This window comes from Hyperoodon ampullatus, assembly GCF_949752795.1.
Source record: "Hyperoodon ampullatus genome assembly, chromosome: 5".
Classification (NCBI taxonomy): domain Eukaryota; kingdom Metazoa; phylum Chordata; class Mammalia; order Artiodactyla; family Ziphiidae; genus Hyperoodon; species Hyperoodon ampullatus.
This window is the reverse complement of record NC_136918.1, coordinates 121,213,210-121,238,854: the sequence shown is the minus strand read 5'-3', so window position 1 is coordinate 121,238,854 and position 25,645 is coordinate 121,213,210. Positions and strand designations below refer to the sequence as shown.

The window sequence follows — 25,645 nt, the reverse complement described above, 5'->3', positions numbered from 1 at the left end:
CCCCATAGAAAGAAATGGTGAGAGTTGGAATAAATAGGTCCAATGTTGATCAGACTAAAAAGAGTGACACAATTAATTATCATCAAAAGAGAAGAAAGGGACAAAAAAGTCATGGTATTCTTTTCTCTAGCAAATAGAATATGGTTATTAAGTGAAAGAGTACAGACTTTAAGTTGTGCCTGCATTTTCTCCTTTGCTCTTTACAATTAGATTCACTTTTACAGCTTTTACTGATGTTTCAAAAAGCAGCATCCTTCCTGTATTCAAAGATCTGCTTTAGCTTAGATTATGTCATTTCTGTTGATAGGGAATTAATGATAGCTTCGGTTGGAATTGGCTTCTGAATTTTACAGTTCCATTAAAGGCCAGCTTGGATGGGAAGAAAGTAACTTCAAGAAGAAGCTGTAACAACAGACAAGGATTTAAGATATCTTTGCTGGTGCATTAGCTTGAAGTTTTTTGTTGAATACCCTTAATGGTGAAAAGTGAAATTATATAATTACTCAGCTCTTCATGAAAAGTTGCCATTTCCGTGAGCTCAACCAATAAAACAGATTGTTAAAGGAGTATTCTTAGTACCAAAGTACTTTGCAGTTGAATATTTTATATGAATATTTGCAGGGCCTTGACTGATTTTATTAGCCTCATCGAGGGTGAAGCAAAGAACCTGCAAGTGAGAAAGTGGCCTACTAGATTTCCTTTCTATAAAGCATGTCTAAATTTGCATTACCATTATAGATCTTGAACAGTGTGTATGCTGAGAATGTCTCTTATTTATATTTTATAGACATTTAAGAATCAGTTAGAGAAAAAGGAAAAAGTACAGAATATTTTATATTAATTATATGCATATTTAAAATAAGAACTAGTTTATTCCATGCTTATCAACAAAATGCCAGTGTCATTATACATTGATGTCTTTATTGTATGTATGTTCATGTTATTTGAAAGAGACACCATTTACACACAAAGATACTTGAAACTTTTATCACATCAATAATCCAGAACGTTCTTAGTCTCTTCCTTAATTAGCAACCTTATACTGGGTTCACAGGAAATCAGACATATATGCACTTAGTTAGTATGTATGTATGTATGTATATATGTATGTATTTATTACAGAAATACATTTATTGCCCCATGAAATCTGGTGTTTTTGAAAACACCCTTTCACTAGTGGTCATAATAAAAAAATTAGGAAAGGAAGAGGATATCAAAGAAAATGATTCTTCCAACTATGAAGATGGACTTAGATCCCCATTTTTTTCTCCTATTATGAGGCATATGCATGACTAGACTACTATTTTCCCACCACTGAGAGAAGGCCATTCAACATGGTACCAGCAATTGACCTGATATAACTGGAAATGTACAATTCATGCTGCTGCCAGTATTGGGTTTCCCTTTCCTCCAATTCTTTGTCTAGTAGTCCTAGATAACAAAAAAAAAAATTTGACTTAATATATATTGATTGACAATGTGTTCTAAGCATGGAGCTAGGTACAGGATATAGAGTGCTTATCAACAGTTTATTGAATGCCTGTCCTGTGACAGATGCTGTGGCAGAAACATTGCAATGTTACAGAGGTTATTTCTAGTCTCTTTGACTTAAGTAGCGTGGCTCCACTGTAAGGATGAGGAGAAAAGCCTGGTGTTGATAAGTGACTTGGACTCGTTCACAAAGCTGGAGGCAACATGAGATTCTAACCCAGGTTTATCTGGCTTCAAAGTCCTCCACTTTCCATTCTACTCTGCTACTTCTCAACTCTCCAAGGCAGCATATCACTTTAAATAACAGTTCTGGAAAGAAAAAGAAAGAAAAAAGGCCACCTGTTGGGCATATATAGGGAGAGAAATCAGTTCATTTTGTCAACACAGTAGATAAAAACCCATCCATTTGTATCCCAATATTGTCCCACTGGGCTGAAAGCAAGACACAGGATCATGGCACTGACTTTTTTCCCATACAGAAGGCTGACCTAATTCTGACTCCAGGACCAAAGGCCAGGAAAGTTATTCTATTTTTCTCTAATCTCTATAACGTACCTGGACAAATGTACTCACTGCTCACTCTGACCAGAGGTGAAGCAACTTACTGCTGTATACTGAGACCCTACATGTGTGTTTGTGTATGAAAATTTTGATTAACCAAAACACTTGAAGAATGAGGTGTTAAGCTCAGTTTAATTCTCTGGTAACCATTAAGTTAACCAAAAACTTTTCTGTGCTTGCTGAAAAGAAATTCATCCATTTTTTACAGGCCACAGAGTCTTAAACTTGTTTAACACCTAAAAATGATGAACCATTTTGAATATGAGTTTTCATTGATGGATATTGTAGATGTAGAAAGTTTGAATGAAACTTGACAGTATGCTGGGGCACATCCTAAAAATGACTTCTCTCCTAACCATGGGTGGATAACAGAAGAAGTGTTAACTGAGACTTGTTCTTTGGGTAATTATGAATGCATATTGATATATCTATATCTAGATAGATATACCTACATGCACATTGCTTATTAATAAAATGCATAGTTACTTATATCTCAATTGGCTATGTCTGCTCTCGGGGATTTGTCAGACAACATGAATGCATGTAATGTCAAGTAATCCTTATCATGTATGTTCCAGACACACTGAATTGTTTTATTGTACTTAATGATCTCATATGCATCTTGGGTCATGTTTTGTGTTTTTTGACTTGTTCTTCCCTAAAATTTCAAGCACCGAAGAAACATGCACAATAGGTGTTGTTAAATATGTAAATAGAAACCGTTAAAATTATATGTGTGTGTTTTAATGCAAACGACAGCTACAGTAGCTGCCATCAGGGAAAGGTGTGGGCAAGTACTTTAATTCCTTGTGTTATACTGATCTCTAGTGGTTAGTAAGTATAACACATTTAAAATTTTTTCTTTGTTTTAATTTTTCTTTAGAATTCTTGGCTTTGAAAAAAGTTGGTATCCAAATATTTAAATGGGTACTGAGTTTTTAATTATTTATGCCTGCCCTTTATTTTATATTTACATGTCTGCCTCCCTTGAAAGCAGGACTCATGATTCATTCATCCTTGAATTCCCTGAATAAAGTAAACAGACTCACACACAGTTTGGGGCCCTGAATAGTTGTCTTGATAGCAATACTGAAACATATTCTGTATTATAGAACGGTGAAATCCAAGGTTGGTTCACAGAAACTAACAGTAGCTACCGTTCATCAAGTATTCATTGTGTGTAATGCACAATAATAATTCCATTGCAAATATTTATTTACATCTCACAAAACTCCAATAAAGTACTATTGCCCCTGTTTTATGGATGTTAAAACTGAGTCTTGGGGATATTGAGCAACTTATCCAAAATCACATGAGGAGTAAGCAGTAGAGTTAAAGATACGAACTCAGCTTTATTTGACTTTGAGTATTTTCTGCTGTGCATTTTATGTATGACACATTTAAAAGTTCATTTTACTAAAGAGAAAAAAATAGGACAACTTACACTATGTTTTGCTTTAAATTTTGTGTGCACCATTTTTGAAATACAGTTGTTCTTCTATTACAGTAAAGAGTGCTTAGAGGATTCACTGATTCTGTTACAATGTAACCATAAATGTAAGTAAATATTTCCTCCTGTTCTCTTTCAAGCCTTCAGTTTAAAATTCTGTTTATTTTTTTAAATTTATTGATACACCCAAAAGGATGTGCACAAAATTTCATTAATAGTAGATAACACAGACAGAGGTGGCAGAATTTTAAAAAGGCATTTAAGAAGTAAGGTATTATACTTCACAAATTTCCATGTCCTTTGAAGTCTTGAAAAAGATTATTTTTTATGAGTCAATTTTAAATTTCCCCGTGATATGTGAAAATTTTAAAAACGTACACTTAATACTTATGGGAGTACTGTAATGAAGCCTTGAAATTACACCACCCTGAGCTTCTCTGTGTAATAATACCTCCATCATTCAAGCTCCTGAGATTTACTCCAATGGCAACAATGAAAACTGTCAACATGCCTGCGTACAGTTTTCTCCAATATCACCCTGTATGTCACTTTGAAACTTGAGTCTTCTCAGCCTGTTGTTGTGATCTACAGGGAGTGTCAATTGCAGCACATCAGTAAGGAATCTCCATACATTATGAAGACTGTCTTTTGGTTTTACTGAAGATGGTGGCAGAAGCAGTGGCATCAGTGTTTCCTATTCAGTCATCACAATCATTCTGTTTAGAGTCACTAAGTCACCTAAAGTTATTTTGCAGTGATCCATTCAATTTTCATGACCAGAGGAAATCCACCAAAATTAACTAGAAGCTCTTTCTTCAATTATCTTAATAGCGTGTGGAAAAAAACTGGTGGCTCAGGAAATTAGCCCAAAGATCGTTGGAGGAAGCAATTCCCGAGAAGGAGCCTGGCCTTGGATCGTTGCTCTGTATTATAACGACCAGCTGCGCTGTGGGGCTTCTCTGGTCAGCAGTGACTGGCTGGTGTCGGCCGCCCACTGCGTGTATGGGTGAGTGTGATATCACAGCTGGCCCCTCCCCAACGAGGTGACCCCAGCAGACACTTGTGCATCCCATTTCAGGCAGCCTCCCCAAACCCTCCCATCAGGGAAATGTTCCTGCTGTTTATAACATTATAAACTTTCCAATCATTTTCCCATTAAAATCATGTATAAAAATAGAGAAAGTATAATTAAAATTTATTCTTCATTAGACCCTTGGATCAAGTATTATAGTTCATACACACATAAAAATTGAAATTTCCACCTATTTACAAGGTAAGCATTTTTTAAGGTATAAAATTAGTTTTCACTATATAAATTGTGCTGGTTATCAGCCAATTAGGACAACATTTATTATCAGCAAAGTGTCAATGTCAAAAAAAGCATGCATAGATAGCCTTCAAGTTACAAATTAAAAGGTGTGCCCTTTGAAATTCATGTGTAAGCACGTTGCTCTGAATTAGCATAAAAATGTTTCCTTACTTCTCAAGTCAGATCTATTTTGATGCTAACTGTAACTAAACCTTAGAACTAACATCAACCATGTCGAATTCTTTTTTTGATATGACAAAATACATGCTGAATTTTAGAATTTATCTTCTCCCTCTAGAGCAGCCATTCTAGACCCTCTCAATGGACGTAGCTCTGTACATACAAATATGAACTCATAAGGATAGCTCTAATTCAAATAATATACCATAGGGTACCTCCTAGTCTTTTTTCCTTCTATATTTGTAGCTCTTATCTTACTTGTGCTGTCCACAAAATATCTATGGATTTGCTCGAGCTTAGAATGGAAAAGTAGTTTGAAAATTGTGAACCCATACCACTGTGTAAAGCAAACCTACCAACTGGAGTTTAATGCTTGTTTTCATTTTTTCCCACTGATATATAGCAAAAAAATGCATAATCTTAAGTATCTAACTTGATGAGTTTTGAAAATGCATCAGCCTGTATAACCCACACTCCTATCAAGACATAAAACATTTCTATCACCTAGAAATTCCTCTCATACCCCTTCCCAGTCATCACCATCCCTGAAGTGGACCCCAGAAGGGACCACTATTCAGTCACCATGGTGGGTGGGCTGGTCATTTATAGATTTCCAGTCTGGATCACATCTATTGAATAGACATATATCAATGATGAAATTACCCATAGAGAAGCTTCTTGCCAATCTTCCATTCTTTAACTTGCTCTTCAGAGAAGACCAAATGCACCATATGGATTACCTCATTTCTTATTAAAATGATTTCTTGAAATAGGTGTTAACATTTCTGAAGTAGATGATTTCATAATGAGGTGTTTGGGGGTATGGCAAGAAATACAGACTACTATTTATACTCTATTTAGTGCTAAATTAATTTAACTGCACTAATAAAACTCTGAAAACCAACTTTTTAATCAGTATTGACTATAAAATAACATCACCTAATTAACTGATAGTGAAATTACAATTTAAAATTTGGATTCTTTTTAATGCCTCAAACATACTAAATAGGTCTAGGATACAGAATCTACCCAAATATAATATTTTAAAAATTATTTCATTTCTACTTAAACCTACTCTAAAAAATAAACATCATGGGTTTAGTTAATTTCTCTATTTATCTACCTATTTTTATGGCTTTAGGAGATCAGCTAATAAATTGTCTTCTTCAGGTTGCAGAAATACTATAATACTTTTTCAAGATTATAGTAATTTTTACAGATCAAAAAAGGAAGAACATTTTCCTAGGCGAGTAGAGATTTCAAGATTAGATTAGTGACTTATTGGTTTTTGGTTATAGCATAGATCTTGACTCCTTTTCCAATGAATTTCAAGCTTGAGTTGCTATTCATATTTTTATATATATATATAAATTTATTTATTTATTTCTGGCTGTGTTGGGTCTTCGTTTCTGTGCGAGGACTTTCTCCAGTTGTGGAGAAAGGAGGCCACTCTTCATCGCGGTGCGCGGGCCTCTCACTGTCACGGCCTCTCCCGTTGCGGAGCACAGGCTCCAGACGCGCAGGCTCAGTAGTTGTGGCTCACGGGCTTTGTTGCTCCGCGGCATGTGGGATCTTCCCAGACCAGGGCTCGAACCCGTGTCCCCTGCATTGGCAGGCAGATTCTCAAACACTGCACCACCAGGGAAGCCCTGCTATTCATATTTTTGATAATTAAAAATTTCTTACTGCTTCACTAGAACCTTTTAATTTTTGCCTTTCTCATAGGTTTTACCAATTTGCAAACTGGTGTCATCTCCTTAAAATTATGCATTCTTCAAGTCACCCACGGCCCATATTATATAACCCATTTCCTTGACATTATTCTGTTAACACTGTTTTTAATAACACACTTCTTGTTAGCAGGTATCTTATTATAATTATTAGTCTACCCAGAAGTTTTATTTCCTAGAAGTTCCAGCATCAGATCTCTGGAGCTAGTTCTACTTTGAGAAATAATTCATCATCTTGGATCACATTACTGTGCCCTCTTTTTCCTTATTTATTTCATGTAACTACTTGTGCTGATATGGCTTTATTTACAACTCCCCTCTCTTTACCTGGCTGTTATGTGTGACCACTGGTTGTGCTCAATTTTTCTGGCTCCTGGATTGCTTCTTGTTTTTCATATATCTATTCAGTCATTGAGCACTTATCTTGTGCCAAGCATTGTTCTAAGTTTTGGAGATAATAGTGCTGTACGGTCGAACAAAGTATTTGCCCTAATAATGCTTATATTACAGTCTAGGGCAGGAAAACAGAAACCTTGAGAAGCCCAACTACCACAGTTGATCAGGAAGTGACTGACAGTGGGGTAGGAACAAGATTGGAGATGTAGGCAAGACCAGATCCTAAGCCCTGGTGAGGATTCAGTTGGCCATGGTAAATGGGAAGTGAGACAATTTAGAAGGCAGAAGAGTGACATTATCTAATTAGGCATCTGTGTGGTGATTAGACTGCTGAGAGGAGCAAGGATAAAATTGGGGGGACCAGTTAAAACGAAACAGTGGTGGCCCTAAGATTATGGCTGAGGAAGCTGGACAAATGTCTGGATCTCATTAGTAAGTTCAGATGCTTAGAGCTATCTAAACTCGCTAGTGATCACAGATAGATAAGGAGAAGAACCAAGGATTTGGGTCTGAGCAACAGGATGAGTGTTGATATCATTTATTGAGATGAGCAAAATGGGAAGAAACAGGATTAGAAAGGGAATAAAAGTTCTGATTTCTATATATTAAACTTGAGACTTCCTACCAGAGTCCAAGTGGTGTTTACTGGCCAATTGGCACATAGGTACGCGAATCTAAAGTTCAGAGGAGAAGTCAAGAATTAAAACACAAATTTGGAAGTTTTCAGCATATTTCTGGTATTTAAAGTCATGGCATTGGATGAGATCATCTATGGAATTACTGTTAATGAAGAAGAGAAGAAGGTGGAAGGCAGAATTGTAGAGTATTCTAAATATTTAGATTTTTGAGAAGAAAAGAGCTGGGAAAGAAAAACTAAGGAAAATCAAAGAGTGAAATGAAAGGACAATCACAAGTGCGTGGATAGTCCTGGCTGGGAGTCAAGTGAAGAAACGAGCTCAAAGGTGATTCCTTAAATTTCTAGAAATAATCCACCATGTCAAATAATGCTGAGGATTATTTGGCTTACTCCTGGTTCCCTGTACTTACTTCTCTTTTATTACACTTAAACAAATAAATGCATACCTTTATTTTAAAAACATGCTTCTACTTAATGAAATAAAAATACTCACATGTATGACAATCTTGTCCCTACTCAAAATAAAGACTAATAATTGAACACATCCTCCCTGTCCACCCTCCTTTCACAATACAACTGCCTTTTACACACTTTGCTTTTTTGCTTTTGAGTTTCTTTATGGACCCATGGGCCTTCATTAACAGTGTATGTTATTAATTAGGATAATTATTATGATTATTATATGATGCCCAAATTGTTGAAGCTAGCTAGTTTTATCCCATTTAATGTGGCTCCTTTATTCTTTAAAAATTACCTCTGATATTCTTGAAAATTTTCTTGCTCTCTGACAATACCACCACATTTCAGGGGCATTCTAAATTTTACTTGCCTTTAAAAAACGGAGTTGGCTATTCTCTCAGGAATCCTTTCCCATTCATTGGAGAATGATTAATAGAGACCAAAAGCTCTGTGCTGTGGGTAAAGATTGGGATTGGTGGTAAGCAAACTTGCTGAGGTTGCTTTATGCCACCACTAGTAATGGTAGAATATAAAAAATTTTCAATTTATAGTATCGGGTCCCATTGATCTTTTTTTTTCCTTTTAGCATATTATGTTGCTCTATCATAATTATCTTACCACATTTACTTCCCACCACAATGAAAATTCCATGTACAAATGGACAGTCTTATGCTCAGAGTAGTGAAGTTATTTACAACCCAGCACAGAGCAATATAGAGTGGGGCAGCGCTAGTTCATCCTATCCGGTGCAACATCTATGGAGCATCTACTGTGTGACAAGGAGTATGCTAGGCTTTGAGGTTACAGAAGTCAGGAACATGTCTTTCTGTTTCCTATCAAACTGTACCTTTCTTTCCCTTGCTACTGAGAAAAACACTCTGGACAGAACAGGCAAAGGTGAAATGTAGCAGAAATTCAGCCAATTTTCTCTATCTAAAGGTAAGCTATTTCTGCCATCTTTAGCCTCAGCTGAATTGGGGTCTGCCTATCCAATGGGATTATGTCCTGTTCCTATCCCCACCTGTCTTCTGTCTTATAGCTTCTCCTTGCTTTTTTGGAATGTAGATGCTTTGAAACAAGAATATTTTGAAATATAATTAAGTCCCTTTTCTTCACCTGCAATGATTTCTCGGAAGGCTTTCTTCCCCCATTTCTTGGTTTTGGATGAATGGAAAAGCTAGAAGGATTTTATATTGCTCAGTATCCCAACAGTGATTACAAAGTATGGATTCTTGGGTCCCATGCCAACTTTCCAAATTAGAATCTCCAGAGCTAGAAACTAGGAATCTGAATTTTTAGCAAATTTCTCAGTTGCTTCATAAAATTTAAGTAACATTGGCTATGACTTCTGTATTCTCAAGTCTTTGTCCTCAGAGAAAGAAGCTCAGAGACGGGATAGCGGGGAGATTTCACCCTACCCCTTCTTCCTGAACAGATCAAAGCGGGCAGGGGAGTCCCAAAGGACAGTGGAAGTGGGTGCTGTCAGAGCATCTGAAATTATCATTATGTCCAACTTGGCCAAAGTACTGATTCCTCTGACCTGGAAAAGGGAAAGTGAGAAGAACTTTGATAATCAAACAGGGCCTCTGCAGCACATAATGCCCTCCTGGCCCAGCACCTGGAGAGTTAAGGAGCTGCCACCAATCACTAGGAGCAGAGACATCCTCCCCTACCTGAGCCCAGGTAACCAACGGCAGCGGGAATGTCTCCCTCTCCTGCCTCCCAACCTGCTCCTCATGTTCTCAGTCCCTCCCACAGAACCTGCCCATAGCTACATGAGGCTCCCCAGTATCCTGGTGCAAGGGAAGCCCCTAAAATCAGATCGTCCCACATAAAGTCTCTGCCCTACCATTTTATTTATTTATTTTATTTATTTATTTATTTTAGCACCATGACTTTGTTTTATTTTGAATGTGTATTTCATACCAGTATAGACTATAAAACTTACATACAAAGACATCCCAGGAACAGTGAGCACCCCAGTGCCAGATTTCCATATCCAATCCCCCATTCAAAGGCACAGCTGGAAGGGGAGGAAGCTTTCCCAGACTGGTGGAGTATGGCAGAAGCCCCCAAACCCAGGTCGAAGAGAGCCTACAGGCCCCAAACACGCCACTCTGAGCATTTAAAGAATGTGTCTACAATTGATGGAATAACCTTAACCAAATATCAGTTGTGCTCAAACACAGAGAGGCTTTCTCTGTCCCTCCATAAAATACACACAACTCATTTGTCACCACTGGGAGTGCTGGTGCTCCAGTTTTCTACTTTGAAAGTTGGAAATTAAGGGAAAGAATTAAGTTTATTCTTGCTTTCCTAAACAAACTATATTTCAGGAAAACTTATAATCGATGGGGGAAAGCTTTTATATAGTGTTTTCTTTTCTTTCTATTTTTTTAAACATCTTTATTGGAGTATGATTGCTTTACAATGTTGTGTTAGTTTCTGTTGTATAACAAAGTGAATCAGCATACATATACATATATCCCCATATCTCTTCCCTCTTGCGACTCCCTCCCTCCTACCTTCCCTATCCCACCCCTCTAGGAGGTCACAAAGCACTGAGCTGATCTCCCGGGGCTGTGTGGCTTCTTCCCACTAGCTATCTATTTTACATTTGGTAGTGTATATATGTCCATGCCACTCTCCCACTTCATCCCAGCTTACCTTCCCCCTCCCTGTGTCCTCAATTCCATTCTCTATGTCTGTGTCTTTATTTCCGTCCTGCCCCCAGGTTCTTCAGAACCTTTTTTTTTTTTTTTAGATTCCATATATATGTGTTAGCATATGGGATTTGTTTTTCTCTTTCTGATTTACTTCACTCTGTATGACAGAATCTAGGTCAATCCACCTCTCCACAAATAACTCAATGTCGTTTCTTTTTATGACTGAGTAATATTCCATTGTACTTATGTGCCACATCTTTATCCATTCATCTGTCAATAGACATTTAGGTTGCTTCCATGTCCTGGCTATTGTAAGTAGTGCTGCAATGAACACTGTGGTACATGTCTCTTTTTCAATTATGGTTTCTCAGGGTATATGCCCAGTAGTGGGATTGCTGGGTCATATGGTAGTTTTATTTTTAGTTTTTTAAGGAACCTCCATACTGGTCTCCATAGTGGCTGTATCAATTTACTTTCCCACCAACAGTGCAAGAGGGTTCCCTTTGCTCCACACCCTCTCTGGCATTTATTGTTTGTAGAATTTTTGATGATGGTCAGTCTGACTGGTGTGAGGTGATACCTCATTGTGGTTTTGAGTTGCATTTCTCTAATGATTAGTGATGTTGAGCATCCTTTCATATGTTTGTTGGCAATCTGTATATCTTCTTTAGAGAAATGTCTATTTAGATCTTCTGCCCCTTTTTGGATTGGGTTGTTTCTTTTTTTGATATTGAGCTGCATGAGCTGCTTGTATATTTTGGAGATTAATCCTTGTCAGTTGCTTCATTTGCAAATATTTTCTCCCATTCTGAGGGTTGTTTTTTCATTTTATTTATGGTTTCCTTTGCCGTGAAAAAACTTTTAAGTTTCATTAGCTCCCATTTGTTTATTCTTGTTTTTGTCTCTGTTTCTCTTGGAAGTGGGTCAAAAAGGATCTTGCTGTGATTTATGTCATAGAGTGTTCTGCCTCTGTTTTCCTCTAAGAGTTTTATAGTGTCTGGACTTACATTTAGGTCTTTAATCCATTTTGAGTTTATTTTTGTGTATGATGTTAGGAAATGTTCTAATTTAATTCTTTTATGTGTAGCTGTCCAGTTTACCCAGCATCACTTATTGAAGAGGCTGTCTTTTCTCCATTGTATATTCTTGCCTCCTTTATCAAAGATAAGTTGACCATATGGGCGTGGGTTTTTCTCTAGGCTTTCCATCCTGTTCCACTGATCTATATTTCCGTTTTTGTGCCAGTACCATACTGTTTTGATTACTGTAGCTTTGTAGTATATTCTGAAGTCAGAGAGACTGATTCCTCCAGCATATTTTTTGTTCTCAAGATTGCTTTGGCTATTTGTGGTCTTTTGTGTTTCCATGCAAATTGTGAAATTTTTTGTTCTAGTTCTGTGAAAACTGCCATTGGTAGTTTGATAGGGATTGCATTGAATCTGTAGATTGCTTTGGGTAGTATAGTTATTTTCACAATGTTGATTCTTCTAATCCAAGAACGTGGTATATCTCTCCATCTGTTTGTATTGTCTTTAATTTCTTTCATCAATGTCTTATAGTTTTCTGCATACAGCTTCTTTGTCTCCTTAGGTAGGTTTATTCCTAGGTATTTTATTATTTTTGTTGCAGTGGTAAATGGGAGTGTTTCCTTAATTTCTCTTTCAGATTGTTCATTATTAGAGTATAGGAATGTAAGAGATTTCTGTGCATTAGTTTTGTATCCTGCTACTTTAACTAATTCATTGATTAGCTCTCGTAGTTTTCTGGTAACATCTTTAGGATTCTCTATGTATAGTATCATGTCATCTGCAAACAGTGACAGGTTTACTTCTTCTTTTCCGATTTGGATTCCTCTTATTTATTTTTCTTCTATGATTGTCATGGCTAAAACTTCCAAAACTATGTTGAATAATAGTGGTGAGAGTGGGCAACCTTGTCTTGTTCCTGATCTTAGTGAAAATGGTTTCAGTTTTTCACAATTGAGAATGATGTTGGCTGTGGGTTTGTCATATATGGCCTTGCATATATTGAAGAATCCTTGCATTCCTGGGATAAACTCCACTTGATCATGGTGTATGATCTTTTTAATGTGCTGTTTGACTCTGTTTGCTAGTATTTTGTTAAGGATTTTTGCATCTATGTTCATTGGTGATATTAGTCTGTAGTTTTCTTTTTTTGTGACATCTTTGTCTGCTTTTGGTGTCAGGGTGTTGGTGGCCTCGTAGAATGAGTTTGGGAGTGTTCTTCCCTCTGCTATATTTTGGAAGAGTTTGAGAAGGATAGGTGTTATCTCTTCTCTAAATTTTTGATAGAATTCGCCTGTGAAGCCATCAGATCCTGGGTTTTTGTTTGTTGGAAGATTTTTCGTCACAGTTTCAATCTCAGTGCTTGTGAATGGTCTATTTATATTTTATATTTCTTCCTGGTTCAGTCTTGGAAGGTTGTACTTAAGAATTTGTCCATTTCTTTCAGGTTCTCCATTTTATTGACATATAGTTGCTTGTAGTAATCTGTCATGATCCTTTGTATTTCTGTAGTGTCAGTTGTTACTTCTCCTTTTTTGTTCTAATTCTGTTGATTTGAGTCTTCTCCCTTTTTTTTTTAATGAGTCTGGCTAATGGTTTATCAATTTTGTTTATGTTCTCAAAGAACCAGCTTTTGTTTTTATGGATGTTTGCTATTGTTTCCTTCATTTCTTTTTCATTTATTTCTGATCTGATCTTTATGATTTCTTCCCTTCTGCTAAATTTGGGGGGTTTTTTGTTCTCTCTCTAATTGCTTTAGGGGTAAGATTAGTTTTTTTATTTGAGATTTTTCTTGTTTCTTGAGGTAAGATTGTATTGCTATAAACTTCCTTCTTAGAACTGCTTTTGCTGCATCCCATAGGTTTGGGGTATTTGTGTTTTCACTGTCATTTGTTTCTACGTATTTTTTGATTTCCTCTTTTATTTCTTCAGTGATCTCTTAGTTATTTAGTCACATACTGTTTAGCCTCCATGTGTTTGTATTTTTTACAATTTTTTCCTGTAATTGATATCTAGTCTCATAGTGTTGTAGTCAGAAAAGGCACTTGATACATTTTCAGTTTTCTTAAATTTACCAAGGCTTGATAATCTCTTCAAATATTTTCTCAGGTCCTTTCTCTCTCTCTTCTCCTTCTGGAACCCCTATAATTCAAAGGTTGGTGTGTCTCTGAGACTGTCCTTAATTCTTTTCATTCTTTTTTCTTTATTCTGCTCTGTGGCAGTTATTTCCAATATTCTATCTTCCAGGTCACTTACCCGTTCTTTTGCATGAGTTATTCTGCTATTGATTCCTTCTAGAGTATTTTTAATTTCATTTATTGTGTTGTTCATCATTGTTTGTTTGCTCTTTATTTCTTCTAAGTCTTTGTTAAATGTTCCTTGTATTTTTTCCAAGATTTGGATCATCTTTCCTATCATTAGTCTGCATTCTTTTTCAGGTAGACTATTTCCTCTTCACTTTTTTCGTCTGGAGGGTTTTTACCTTGCTCCTTCATCTGCTGCATATATCTCTGTGTTTTCATTTTGTTTACTGTGTTTGGGATCTACTTTTCACAGGCTGCAGGTTTGTAGTTCCTGTTATTTTTGGTGTCTGCCCACTATGGATGAGGTTGGTTCAGTGTCTTGTGTAGGCTTCCTGGTGGAGAGGGACACATGCCTGTGTTCTGTGGGTTGGGGCTGGATTTTGTCCTTCTGTTGGGCAGGGCCATGTCCGGTGGTGTGTTTTGGGGTGTCTGTGGACTTAGTATGACATTAGGCAGCTTCTCTGCTAATGGGTGGGGTTGTGTTCTTCTCTTATTAGTTGTTTGTCATAGGGCGTCCAGCACTGGAGTTTGCTGGCCGTTGGGTGGAGCTGGGTTTTAGTGCTGAGATGGAGATCTCTGGGAGAGCTCTCACTGATTAATATTATGTGGGGCTGGGGGGTCTCTTTTGGTCCAATATCCTTGCCTCAGTTCTCCCACCTCAGAGGCTCAGGCCTGACAGTAGGCCGGAGCACCAAGACCCTGCCAGCTGCATGACTCAGAAAGAAAAGAAGAACAAAAAAAACAAACAGACAGAACCTCAAAACAAATGGTAAAAGCAAAACTAAACAGACGAAGTCACACAAAGAAACATACACACACACAGTCATAAAAAGAAAGAAAGAAACAAAACACAACAACAACAAAAAACAGACAGAACTCAAGGACAAATGGTAAAGCAAACCTAAATAGACAGAATCACACAAAGAAACATGCACACATGCAGTGATAAAAACAAACAAACAAAAATACGAACAGAGAGGACCATAAGACAAATGGTAAAAGCAAATCTAAACAGACAAAATCACACAAAGAAACATAGACAAACACTCACAAAATAAAATAAAAAAGGAAGAGAGCAACCAAACCAATAAACAAATCCACCAATGATAACAAGCACTAAAAGCTAAACTAAGATAAATATAAGACCAAAAACAAATCAGACCCAGAAAGCAAACCCCAAGTCTGCAGTTGCTCCCAAAGTCCACCACCTCAATTTTGGGAACATTTGTTGTCTATTCAGATATTCCTCAGATACAGAGTTTATCAAGTTGATTGCAGGGATTTAATCTGCTGTTCCTGAGGCTGCACAGAGAAATTTCCCTTTCTCTTCTTTGTTCGCACAGCTCCTGGGGTTCAGCTTTTGTTTTGACCCCAACTCTGCATGTAGGCCACCCTCAGGCCTATGTTCCCTGCCCAGACAGGAGGGGGTTAAAGCAGCAGCCGAATAGGTGGTCTTGCTCATTCAGGCCAGGGAGACGGAGGGGTACAGTAGTCATAATTGGAATGCAGGGTGAGCCTGAGGTGGCAGAGGCCGGCCTGACGTTGCACCAGCCTGAGGCTTGCCATGTGTTCTCCCGGGAAAGTTGCTCCTGGATCATGGGACACTGGCATTGGTGGGTTGCACAGGCTCCCAGGGTGGTGTGGGTAGTGGCCTGTGCTTGCACACAGGATTCTTGGTTACAGCAGCAACAGCATTAGCGGTCTGTGCCCGTCTGTGGGCACAGATGATAGCCGCAGCTCACGCCCATCTCTGGAGCTCACTTAGGCGGTGCTCTGCCTTCTGTGAGCTCACAGAACAGAAATTCCCTCTCCTTGTGCACCCTGAAACAACTATCTCTTGCCTCTCCAGCAGGTCCAGACTTTTCCCCAGGCTCCCTCCCTGTTAGCCGTGGCGCAGTAGCCCCCTTTAGTCTGTCTTCACACAGCCAACCCCAGTCCTCTCTCTGTGGTCTGACCTCCAAAGCCCGAGCCTCAGCTCCCAGCCCCTACCTGCGCCAGCGGGTGAGCAGACAAGCATCTCAGGCTGGTGAGTGCTGGTCAGCACCGATCCTCTCTACCCTACCATTTTAAACTGTTAGCACCCAGTTTGTTCTAATTGTAAAATTCATAGAACTGTGTTAAAGGTGAAATGAGATGATGCAAAGTGTTTGGCACTACACTTGGCACAAAACAGCTTCTCCATAAATGGGAGTCATTTTACTGCTCTAAAGCACTTAGCAAGTTTCCTCAGATTTTAAGGCAGTGCGGTTATCAGCAGGTGCTTACTGGATGCTTGGGCATTCATTGGCTTTACTGAAGACTGCTACTTGATCAAACATAATCCTTTAGGAAATATAACAATGTAATGTATAGATAGATAAAAAGATAAACAGATGGACTTGAAATAACTTCATGCTCTTTATATATTTATATATTTGTAAGTGACTTGTATTTTAACATTTGAAATACCATGTTAAACTAAGCATTTGAAACTCTTGAGAATTAAATCACTAGCTCTGCTCTAATTGCAGTTACTGAATTTTTTTTTCTCTCACTGTTGTGGCCTCTCCCATTGTGGAGCACAGGCTCTGGATGCGCAGGCTCAGTGGCCATGGCTCACAGGCCCAGCCGCTCCACGGCATGTGGGATCTTCCCAGACTGGGGCACGAACCCACGTCCCCTGCATCGGCAGGCAGACTCTCAACCACTGCGCCACCAGGGAAGCCTGCAGTTATTGAATTTTGACTTCATTGTGAATATGGCTCAGTTGGCTTAATTCCAACTGTTCACTGGTAATTTCTTGGCGTGAAGATGTTGCAGGCCAGTAGCACATTTAGGAGTCCCTGTACACTTTCAGATTCTAATATACTCTCCAATTTAATCTGCCTATAACACAAATGTTACCTTTTACCACTACATTATCAATGGTCAACATTGTGTATGAAAAATTTTTCAAGTTCATTATGTGTGGAAATTACTCAAGCTCATGTATTAGCTTATAAACATCATAATAGGTTTTACTGTTTATGTGAACTCTGTGTGAATTCAGTGACCTCCTAAACAGGAGATGCTGCTGAACCTCCTTCCATTGTTACCATAGCTACTGTGGTTGCTAAGGGAAACCCTGGACAAAGATGCAGTCTCCACACTGGAATATGATCTAAAGCAGCGTTTCTCAAACCTGGCTATGCATTACCATCAACATGGAGATTTAATTGAAAAATGAATTTTTAAAATTCCCCTCTCCATCCCAGACTCATTAAACCAGAGATGGAGAAGGGGGAGCAGGTAACAGTGTTATGTAAAAGCATTCCAGGTGATTCTAATGGGAAACGGAAGTTGAAAACCACAAGCTAGAACCAGAGATTAAGAGATGACTTAAGAGAAGTTATAGACATTAGCACAAATTAACGCTTCCTCTATGATCTGATCAGAAAAAAATTGAAATTAAGGAAATATTTTTAAAGAAGAATTCTTCAAAGAAATTCAAGAATATTTGAGGATGGGAACACATAATTCTGAAATACCTACTGTGAAGATCTCTAGAAAGTAACTGTGGTGGATGGAGAGTTTCTTATTCTTCTTTTTCATAAACTTTAGGAGAAATTTAGAGCCATCTAAGTGGAAAGCAGTCCTAGCCCTGCATATGACATTGAATTTGACTTCTCCTCAAATAGAAACTCGGTTGATAGACCAAATTGTCATTAATCCACACTACAATATACGGAGAAAGGACAGTGACATTGCCATGATTCATCTTGAATCGAAAGTGAATTACACAGGTAAGAGAAATCAGTTTTAGTCATCTTATCTGCCCAAATTAATTCAAAATTAGATTTGAAATATCAGTACCAGTGCATTAATAGTCCATAAAAGTTGGATAATTTGTTATAGAAATCACTATAATTTAAATGGAATTGGGGAATGTAGAGAAACACATTAAATTACCTTCATCACGGTGCTTAAATCCAACTTTCTAGAAAATTGAACAGTAAAATACAACTCTCAGAGCCCTTTATATCAGTAAACTCCAAGGAGCAGCCCAGAGATAATAGGTCATGCTCTATTGCGTGCCGTCTATGTTTCTCTGGGAAAGAAAGATAGGTCCATCTGCCACAAAGGCCGGAGTAGGACAAAGTGAGAAACAAGCATATATTCAAAGAGCGAAGTGAGTAAGAATGGTCATTCATAAAGGAGATTCAATAATATTAATAAAATGGCAGATGGAGGATTTCCTCCAAATACCTAGAGAAGGTGCAAGAAATCACCTGAGGGAGTGAAATTTATCCTGAAGGGCTCTGCTCAGCTCCAACCTTTACTCTGAAGACTTTCCCAGGGCCCAGTCAAGAGAGAGTGCATCCCTGTGCTCCTCTGGAATTCTGTCTCCGCATGCATGAGAGCTCTTAACAAAGGCAGATGATTGCTGTAGTTCGTTGTATTAGCCCTATCCTTTTATTCACTTTTGTGTCTGCCTTCGGTTTTACATGTCATGGATGTTGAATGAAAGTTAGGAGGCTTGCAAACCGTTGGAGAAAGGCTGAAAAAGTCAGCCACCAATGCTAATGCCTCCATAAGTACCCTATAAAACAATTGCCTAAAAGCTTTTTGAATGTGGAGGTAATTGGGGAAAATTTTAAAAAACCTCAGAACATTTGCCCAAGTTTCTCTTCACTGACCCTGAAAAAAACAGCCTTACCAAGATTTTCATAGAACTGGAACCACATTCTATTAAGTACTGTGATTATTTAAAAATCAAATGTAAATGACTAATTCCAGAACTAGGATGTTGTGTACTTAATAACAGAGTCATAGAGACAATGGAGAGGATCCTAAAAGGCCACCAGTGGTACCTAATCCACTGTCAAAGAAGTGCTTCTCTGAAATGTTTCTTTCCCCTAAGATTGATGTCTAAAATATGTCCAGGCAGGGTAAAATGAAAATGCAAGGGTTTTTTTAGATGAAATGTTGAAAATGATTGATTTTTAAAACTTTTGGAAATGAATGTGTGTCTGTTCTTGTTTTCTTTCATGTTTACAGATTATATACAACCTATTTGCTTACCCGAAGAAAATCAAGTTTTTCCTCCTGGAAGAATTTGTTCTATTGCTGGCTGGGGAACACTTGTATATCAAGGTAAATTATCAGACTCAATAGGAAACGCCTATTAGCAAAAAGCATGCTGTTGCTCTATCCTGTGAATATTTTCAACATTTTAAAAAACTCTTATACTCTAACAATTTTCTGCAGTATCTCTTAAAATCACTGTCTGGCTTATATTCATATGTTGCATATTTGTATAGTTAAATTTTTTTTTCCAAATTGCATGGAGCATATTATAAAACTATAATTCTTATTAGAGGGAAATTCAAGCATTCCCTAAACTCAATATCTGAATTTAGTATTATAAACTCTCTGATGAAAATATATACCTATTGAAATGATATAACCAAAGGCTACAAAAATGTATTTTTATAAAGCATATGGATAAAGTCTCATCAAAAGCCAAATTATTAACTGTTACATTTTCCAAATCAATAAAACTATTTGTATTTATCATATAAATGTTTCACACTCACATTCCCTAAGATGAGAAGGGAATCAGTTTCAAGGTGCTAATTCCGCCTACTGACAAGAAGACTCAGATATGGCATGAATCTTACATTGAAGACTATAAATTAATAAACCATTGACTCACCAGCATTATTTAATAGCATATTTTCCAAACAAAGAATATCAAATTACGCTGTACACCTGAAAATAATATAATGTTGTATGTCAATGATACCTCGATAAATTTTTTTTCAATATCCTTGCAATATTTCATCAACTCTAAGATGTACGTTTTTTCACATTAAACTATGTAAAATAAAAAAATGCCACAGTTAAATTGGGAAATTTATTTTCTTTCTTCATGGCAAATAAAGCGGGTCTTACAATGGAAAACAAATAACCACACTTTTTTTTTTAAAGCATTCTAGTATTTCAAACCCTCTAAACGTAACTGCAAGGTTCATTGGTTTCAAAACTCCTAATAGGAGTTACTCCATCTAGGCTCGAGTTTGACCACTCACTAATAGTTAAGCAACAAGGAACAACACTATTGTTGGGTGGAAAAACCTGGTCTCTAGAGTTACAACAGGTCATATCCATGATATTTAAAAATCCTAATTGCATTTAAGATGAAAAGGCACAAAATCTTGTGGGGAGGTGCATGTCCCAGAAGCAAAGGATTCACAGCTAAAATATCCTTACTTCTTGTAAAAGAGAGCATAAAATCTAAGTCAAACCCTTGCCTGATGATTCTGACAAAGGTTCTCCACTGCAATTACGTTATGTTGTTGAAATGCTTCATTTCTGCTGCCCATAAAGTATGTTGAAGTCAAAGTCTGTATATTATTATATTTCCTCCACTTGAAAAATGTCATGACTTATTAAATTTGAAATCTAAAGAGTAAAAATGATTCTTAGATAGATATTTTCTCTATCAGACTTCAAGCTAAAAGACATTTATGACCACAATGTACTCTTCAAAAGCAAATTATCTACTAACAAAATTTAAGACTCTTTATTCCATAGGAAATTATTATTGTTTTAAGAGTTGAGTAAACTTGCTCACATTTGCTTATTGTTACTAAAGCTATGCATTTAATTGACTTAGGAAAAGTCTCTAGGAGTGGTATGGAGCCAAGAAAAACATCTGCATCTGAGATCAATTTCATTTAGGAATAAACAGATCACTTTTAAATACTTCTTGGGTGTGGCAATTTTAACAAATTTTATGAACTTTTTCTTAGGGTTTCCAACTACTTCTAAACCCCCAGTTTTTCCCCTTTGAGTATATTACACTAATTAATTTTTTAAGGTCATGAACATGTTGCTTAGTAAGAGAGAAAGAAGTATTATTTGATTAAATTAAGGCAACTAGTAAACTTAAATAACTTCACTGACATTTTTATGTGGGTTATTTGGTATGAATACGTATATTTGCAATTATCCTTATGGTAACCCATGTTGACAAGTATAAAATGTAAGAACACTGCTCAAATTTTTTTCTACCAAAAAGTTTTATCATATATCCAATTTTTTCTTCCTTGACAAGCAGCAAAAGTTTCTTTGATTTTTATTCTAAAACTAATTCTACCAGCCCATCCTCAGTCTTCATAGAACAAATGACAGTGAGATGTTTAAAGTTCTCCCCCATCTTAACCTCTCTAAGTCACCTTTTAAAATTAAAGTTCATTGTCAAACTTTAAAAGTCATCCAGCCTCTGAAGTCACTGGCACCAGCTGGTATCAGCTCCCAACTTCATGCTCGCTGTCATACCTGTACTTTGAAATGTTTGGAGTGTTTACAACAGGCAATTTGGCAGACAATACACAGTGGGGCTTTGTTTTTATTTCTTGAAAAATCAGTTATTAAACATTTACCAACACACCACTGATTACGCATACATTGCTTTGCACCTCTGTGCGCGTGCGCATTTGTTTCTTGTCTTTTTAGTGTGGTGATAAAACTTAGCTAGAAATGAGGGCACATACATTTTTGCAACAACACTGGCTGTCAAATGTACTAGCTTATTTTCAACTTTCTGCCTTTCTTGAGAAAGCAAATAGAATTGCTAATTATTAGAAAGTGCTTATCATGTACCTTTTCTTGGCGCACTAGACACCTGCTTTTTTCACATCCCTCTTGGGATTAGTATTTCGGTAAACAGAGATTCATGCTTCCAGTAGATGAGTCATTTTGTGAAAAGCATGGAAGTATACTCTGCTACTAAATGCCTCCTTTCTCTTCCCCTGCATGTGGATGACAAGCTGATTGCCCTGAGACCAGGGCACAGTTCCTCTGAGCTTCGTCTCCTGTTCAGTATGCACCTGTTTGCTCATACAGCCCCACGAAGGAGCTGAATGCCATTATAAGGGAGCACCTCTTCAGGTGCCAAATGAAAAGCACTGCTGGATTTCTGAGACTTTGCTGATTTCCATGAATGAAACTTTTTGTGTTGGCGGGCTTTTTTCCCCCATAAGCAATGCTGTAACCATTTGAAATTACTGAAAATACCTAAAGACCGTCTAGTCCAATCCACCATCCCTGCTAACCCTTGGGAACTAAAGAAGTGCTTTACTGTTACCCACTTGGCAAAATCTGCAGATGGGCTTTATTATGTGCTTTTAGCATTTAGTTCCATTATGTATACACACAGTACTCGGTAATGAGAGTGAACTGTTGAAATAAAAAAGACTGATGGTGGCTCCTTCAATGATGCATGTTGATCACTTCTGACTGGCTGGCTGCATTATCCATTTTGAACAGGTCCTTCTGCAGACATACTGCAAGAAGCTGATGTTCCCCTTCTATCAAATGAGAAATGCCAACAAGAGATGCCAGAGTATGACATTACAGAAAATATGGTGTGTGCAGGCTACGAAGAAGGAGGTGTAGATTCTTGTCAGGTAAATATGTAAAACTGCTCACCCAATATTTCCAGAAAGCATTGCTACATGATGAGTTCATCACTCAACAATGATTAGGGAGTGCAGAAATCATCAGGGTCTTAATTTCATTTCCTCATTTACAAAACTGTGATTTTTCACTTTTATTTGTGGCTTATTTGCATAGTAGTCCTGGGTGGACCTGAGCATTAGAAACAGAACTAATTTTTATCAACAAAGGTTACAAATCAGATGTCTTTAGAGACTAGGCATAACATGTGGATGTGTCTGACTGCCAGGAAAAATATGCAGTAGTGGGCCTGGGGGTGAGCTGGAGAGTATGTACCTTAGCTAGAATCATTTATTTTCAAATTTCAAATTCTTTAAAACCCTATTCAAACAAATCAAAGAAAAACAGGTCTGTGGGCCAAATTGGCCTGTACTCCTCTAATTCTCAACCCTGATTTAGAGTCTAGTCCAGGTGTCCAGTGACCCAGAATAATTTCTGGATGAAAGCCAACCTGGAGAGCCTGCAATATGTTTGAAGTATCACTAGGTTTTTTTTGTTTTGTTTTGTTTTTTACAGAATAAAAAAATGATTTATTTAAAAATACAAATACTTTTAGAATAACATTAAAATAAGTAAATAGAAGCACTAATAAGTTGGCATCCAGTGTCCTAAAGAGGTTTTCAATTGGAACTTTTTAGAGAGGTGTGATTTTTTGCTCATTCTTTTGACTAGTGTGGCTTTCAAAGAAAACTCTTACCCACAAACTAACTCTCTTGGAAGATAAAACTTTTTTTTTTTGCTTTTGCTTTTATTTTTATTTTTTGAATTTTTGAATTTTATTTATTTTTTTATTCAGCAGGTTCTTATTAGTTATCTATTTTATACAGATTAGTGTGTATATGTCAATCCCACTCTCCCAATTCATCACACCACCACCATCCCTGCCACTTTCCCACCTTGATGTCCATACGTTTGTTCTCTACATCTGTGTCTCTATTTCCACCTAGAAATAATGTAGACATCTATCAGCTCCATGAAATCTATATACATTCAACAAATAAAAAGTAAATTCTGCTAGATTTTAGATTTATAATTAAATTTTAGGTGCAGTATGAACTAGCCACGAAAGCATGGATTCTGTGCTCAAACTACTTTTTTGACCCTTGCTTTAACACTTACCAGTGAGTCTGGGCAAGTCACTTAGGTATTATTGAGAGGTTTAAAAGAGATAACACGTGTAAGGCATTAAGTACTTGCACAAAAATATTAACAATTTTTATTATGAGATTTTGGAAATAAATTTTGGAGCATATTTTCTATATTTGAAAATTAATAAAATATTAATGCACGAACATCTACTGGATTAGATTAAACCTGATAGCAATACTGAGCAAATGAATAATCTACAAATGCAGATTAGCAATCTATACTGTGAGGAAATGGCTTCACTTGTTAGTGTAAACAACTTGTTATCTATATGAACACATACTAATACATATGTCATAATAATTGGACTGAATACAAGACTTTCTTAACAGACAGTTACACAGGTGGATCTGAATATGTGTTCTCTAGTGAAGCCAATGTCTCATGTCATCTTAAATGTTCAGCTTAGTTTTACATTTATTCTGCTTTGATGACAGTTGCATATTCAAGACGAATAGGATAGCATTCTTGTTTACAATTTTTCTCTTATACTTTCCTTTTAAAATGAAAAGTGTACTAAAGGTAAGATATATTGCCACTTAGAGGGAGATTTATAGAATTATTGTTCAGAAGGGAAATCAGCTGTATAACTTCAATTAGAGTTAATGGGGGTTGTGTGGCAGACACTTCATGCACTAGGTAGAAAATATGACTGCTGATGTTATCGATGCTTGGTTTACATTAAGCCAGCAACTCATGCCAGATCTCTGAAATCTCATATTTGGTTCCAATTTCTAGATAGTTTTAGTACGTTATTCATTAGCAAGTAAGAAAGCTCCCACACAAGGCAATACCTTGTGTAATATAATGTTATCATGATTGAGTAATTGATTGTCTAGAGAGTTACATGATTTTCTTTGTTCATCTTTAATATTGTGTTAAAAAGGAGGACTGATTACATAAGGATACATTATTTTAAATTATGCATATGTTACTATTGATATATCACTTGAATAAGTTCTTCAAAGCATTATTTTTTCCCTAGAGTGGTGAAGAATTTGCCTTATTAGTCATTCACATGTTCTTGAATATCTTCTGGCTTCCCAAAGGCTTGTGCTTGCTAGGCAGCTGTTTGGATTTTAAGGCACCATGAATGTCTGTCATAAGTCCTCTCTCTATAAAACTAAGTGAGTGACACAAAGAGCAAACCCATTCTGCTGACTATTCTGAGACTTGTTCTATACACTACTGGTTTTCGAAGTGTGGCCTCCAATCCAGGAGATCAGCATCACGTGAAATCTGGTTATAGGTGCAAATTCTTGGCCTTGCCAGAGAGTCACTGAATCAGAAACTCTAGAGGTGGAGGCCCAGCAATGTCTGTGTGAGCAAGCCCTCAGGTGATTCTGATGCAATCCAAGGTTTAAGAACCACTACCCTAAATAAAAATGGTCTCCAACCCTTATACTCAGATGTTCAGTCAAAGAAGTTAATGATTTTTGTTTTTCTTTATAAATATAGCATCTCCATAGAAACATAAATTTTAGGTTAATACTTTATGGTCTGGACATTCACTCATATTTTTGAAGTACTTACACATCTCTGAGATAATGGAAGGAAATAACTTCATTGAACAAATCAGAAAATGAAGGCAAGGAGAAGTAACACAGTAGAACTGAAATGGTGTATGTAGTTAGATGATGGGAAGTGATAGACCCAGACAGAACACTCAGCTGTTTGGCCTCAGGCCTGCTGGTGGATTCTTTGAATAACAGCCACTGAGCCAATATGTGCTGGGTAATTTAAAATCCTTGTTCAAGTAATCAACGTCTGGATTCTACTGTCTTTTAAAAAATATGAAATTATTTTTGAAA

General features: G+C 37.0%; 1 protein-coding gene across 1 annotated transcript in view; it reads left to right on the top strand.

Annotated features, from left to right (window-relative positions):
* Positions 1-25,645, top strand: part of TMPRSS15 (transmembrane serine protease 15) — a gene marked incomplete at both ends in the record, with an annotated part of 146,724 nt that overhangs the window by 119,625 nt on the left and 1,454 nt on the right. Inside the window, 5 exons of the mRNA XM_079705404.1 lie at positions 3,560-3,609; positions 4,334-4,508; positions 17,787-17,968; positions 19,224-19,319; positions 22,500-22,639. Coding sequence (XP_079561530.1) covers positions 3,560-3,609; positions 4,334-4,508; positions 17,787-17,968; positions 19,224-19,319; positions 22,500-22,639 — 643 coding nt within the window. The remainder of the gene's footprint in view (positions 1-3,559; positions 3,610-4,333; positions 4,509-17,786; positions 17,969-19,223; positions 19,320-22,499; positions 22,640-25,645) is intronic.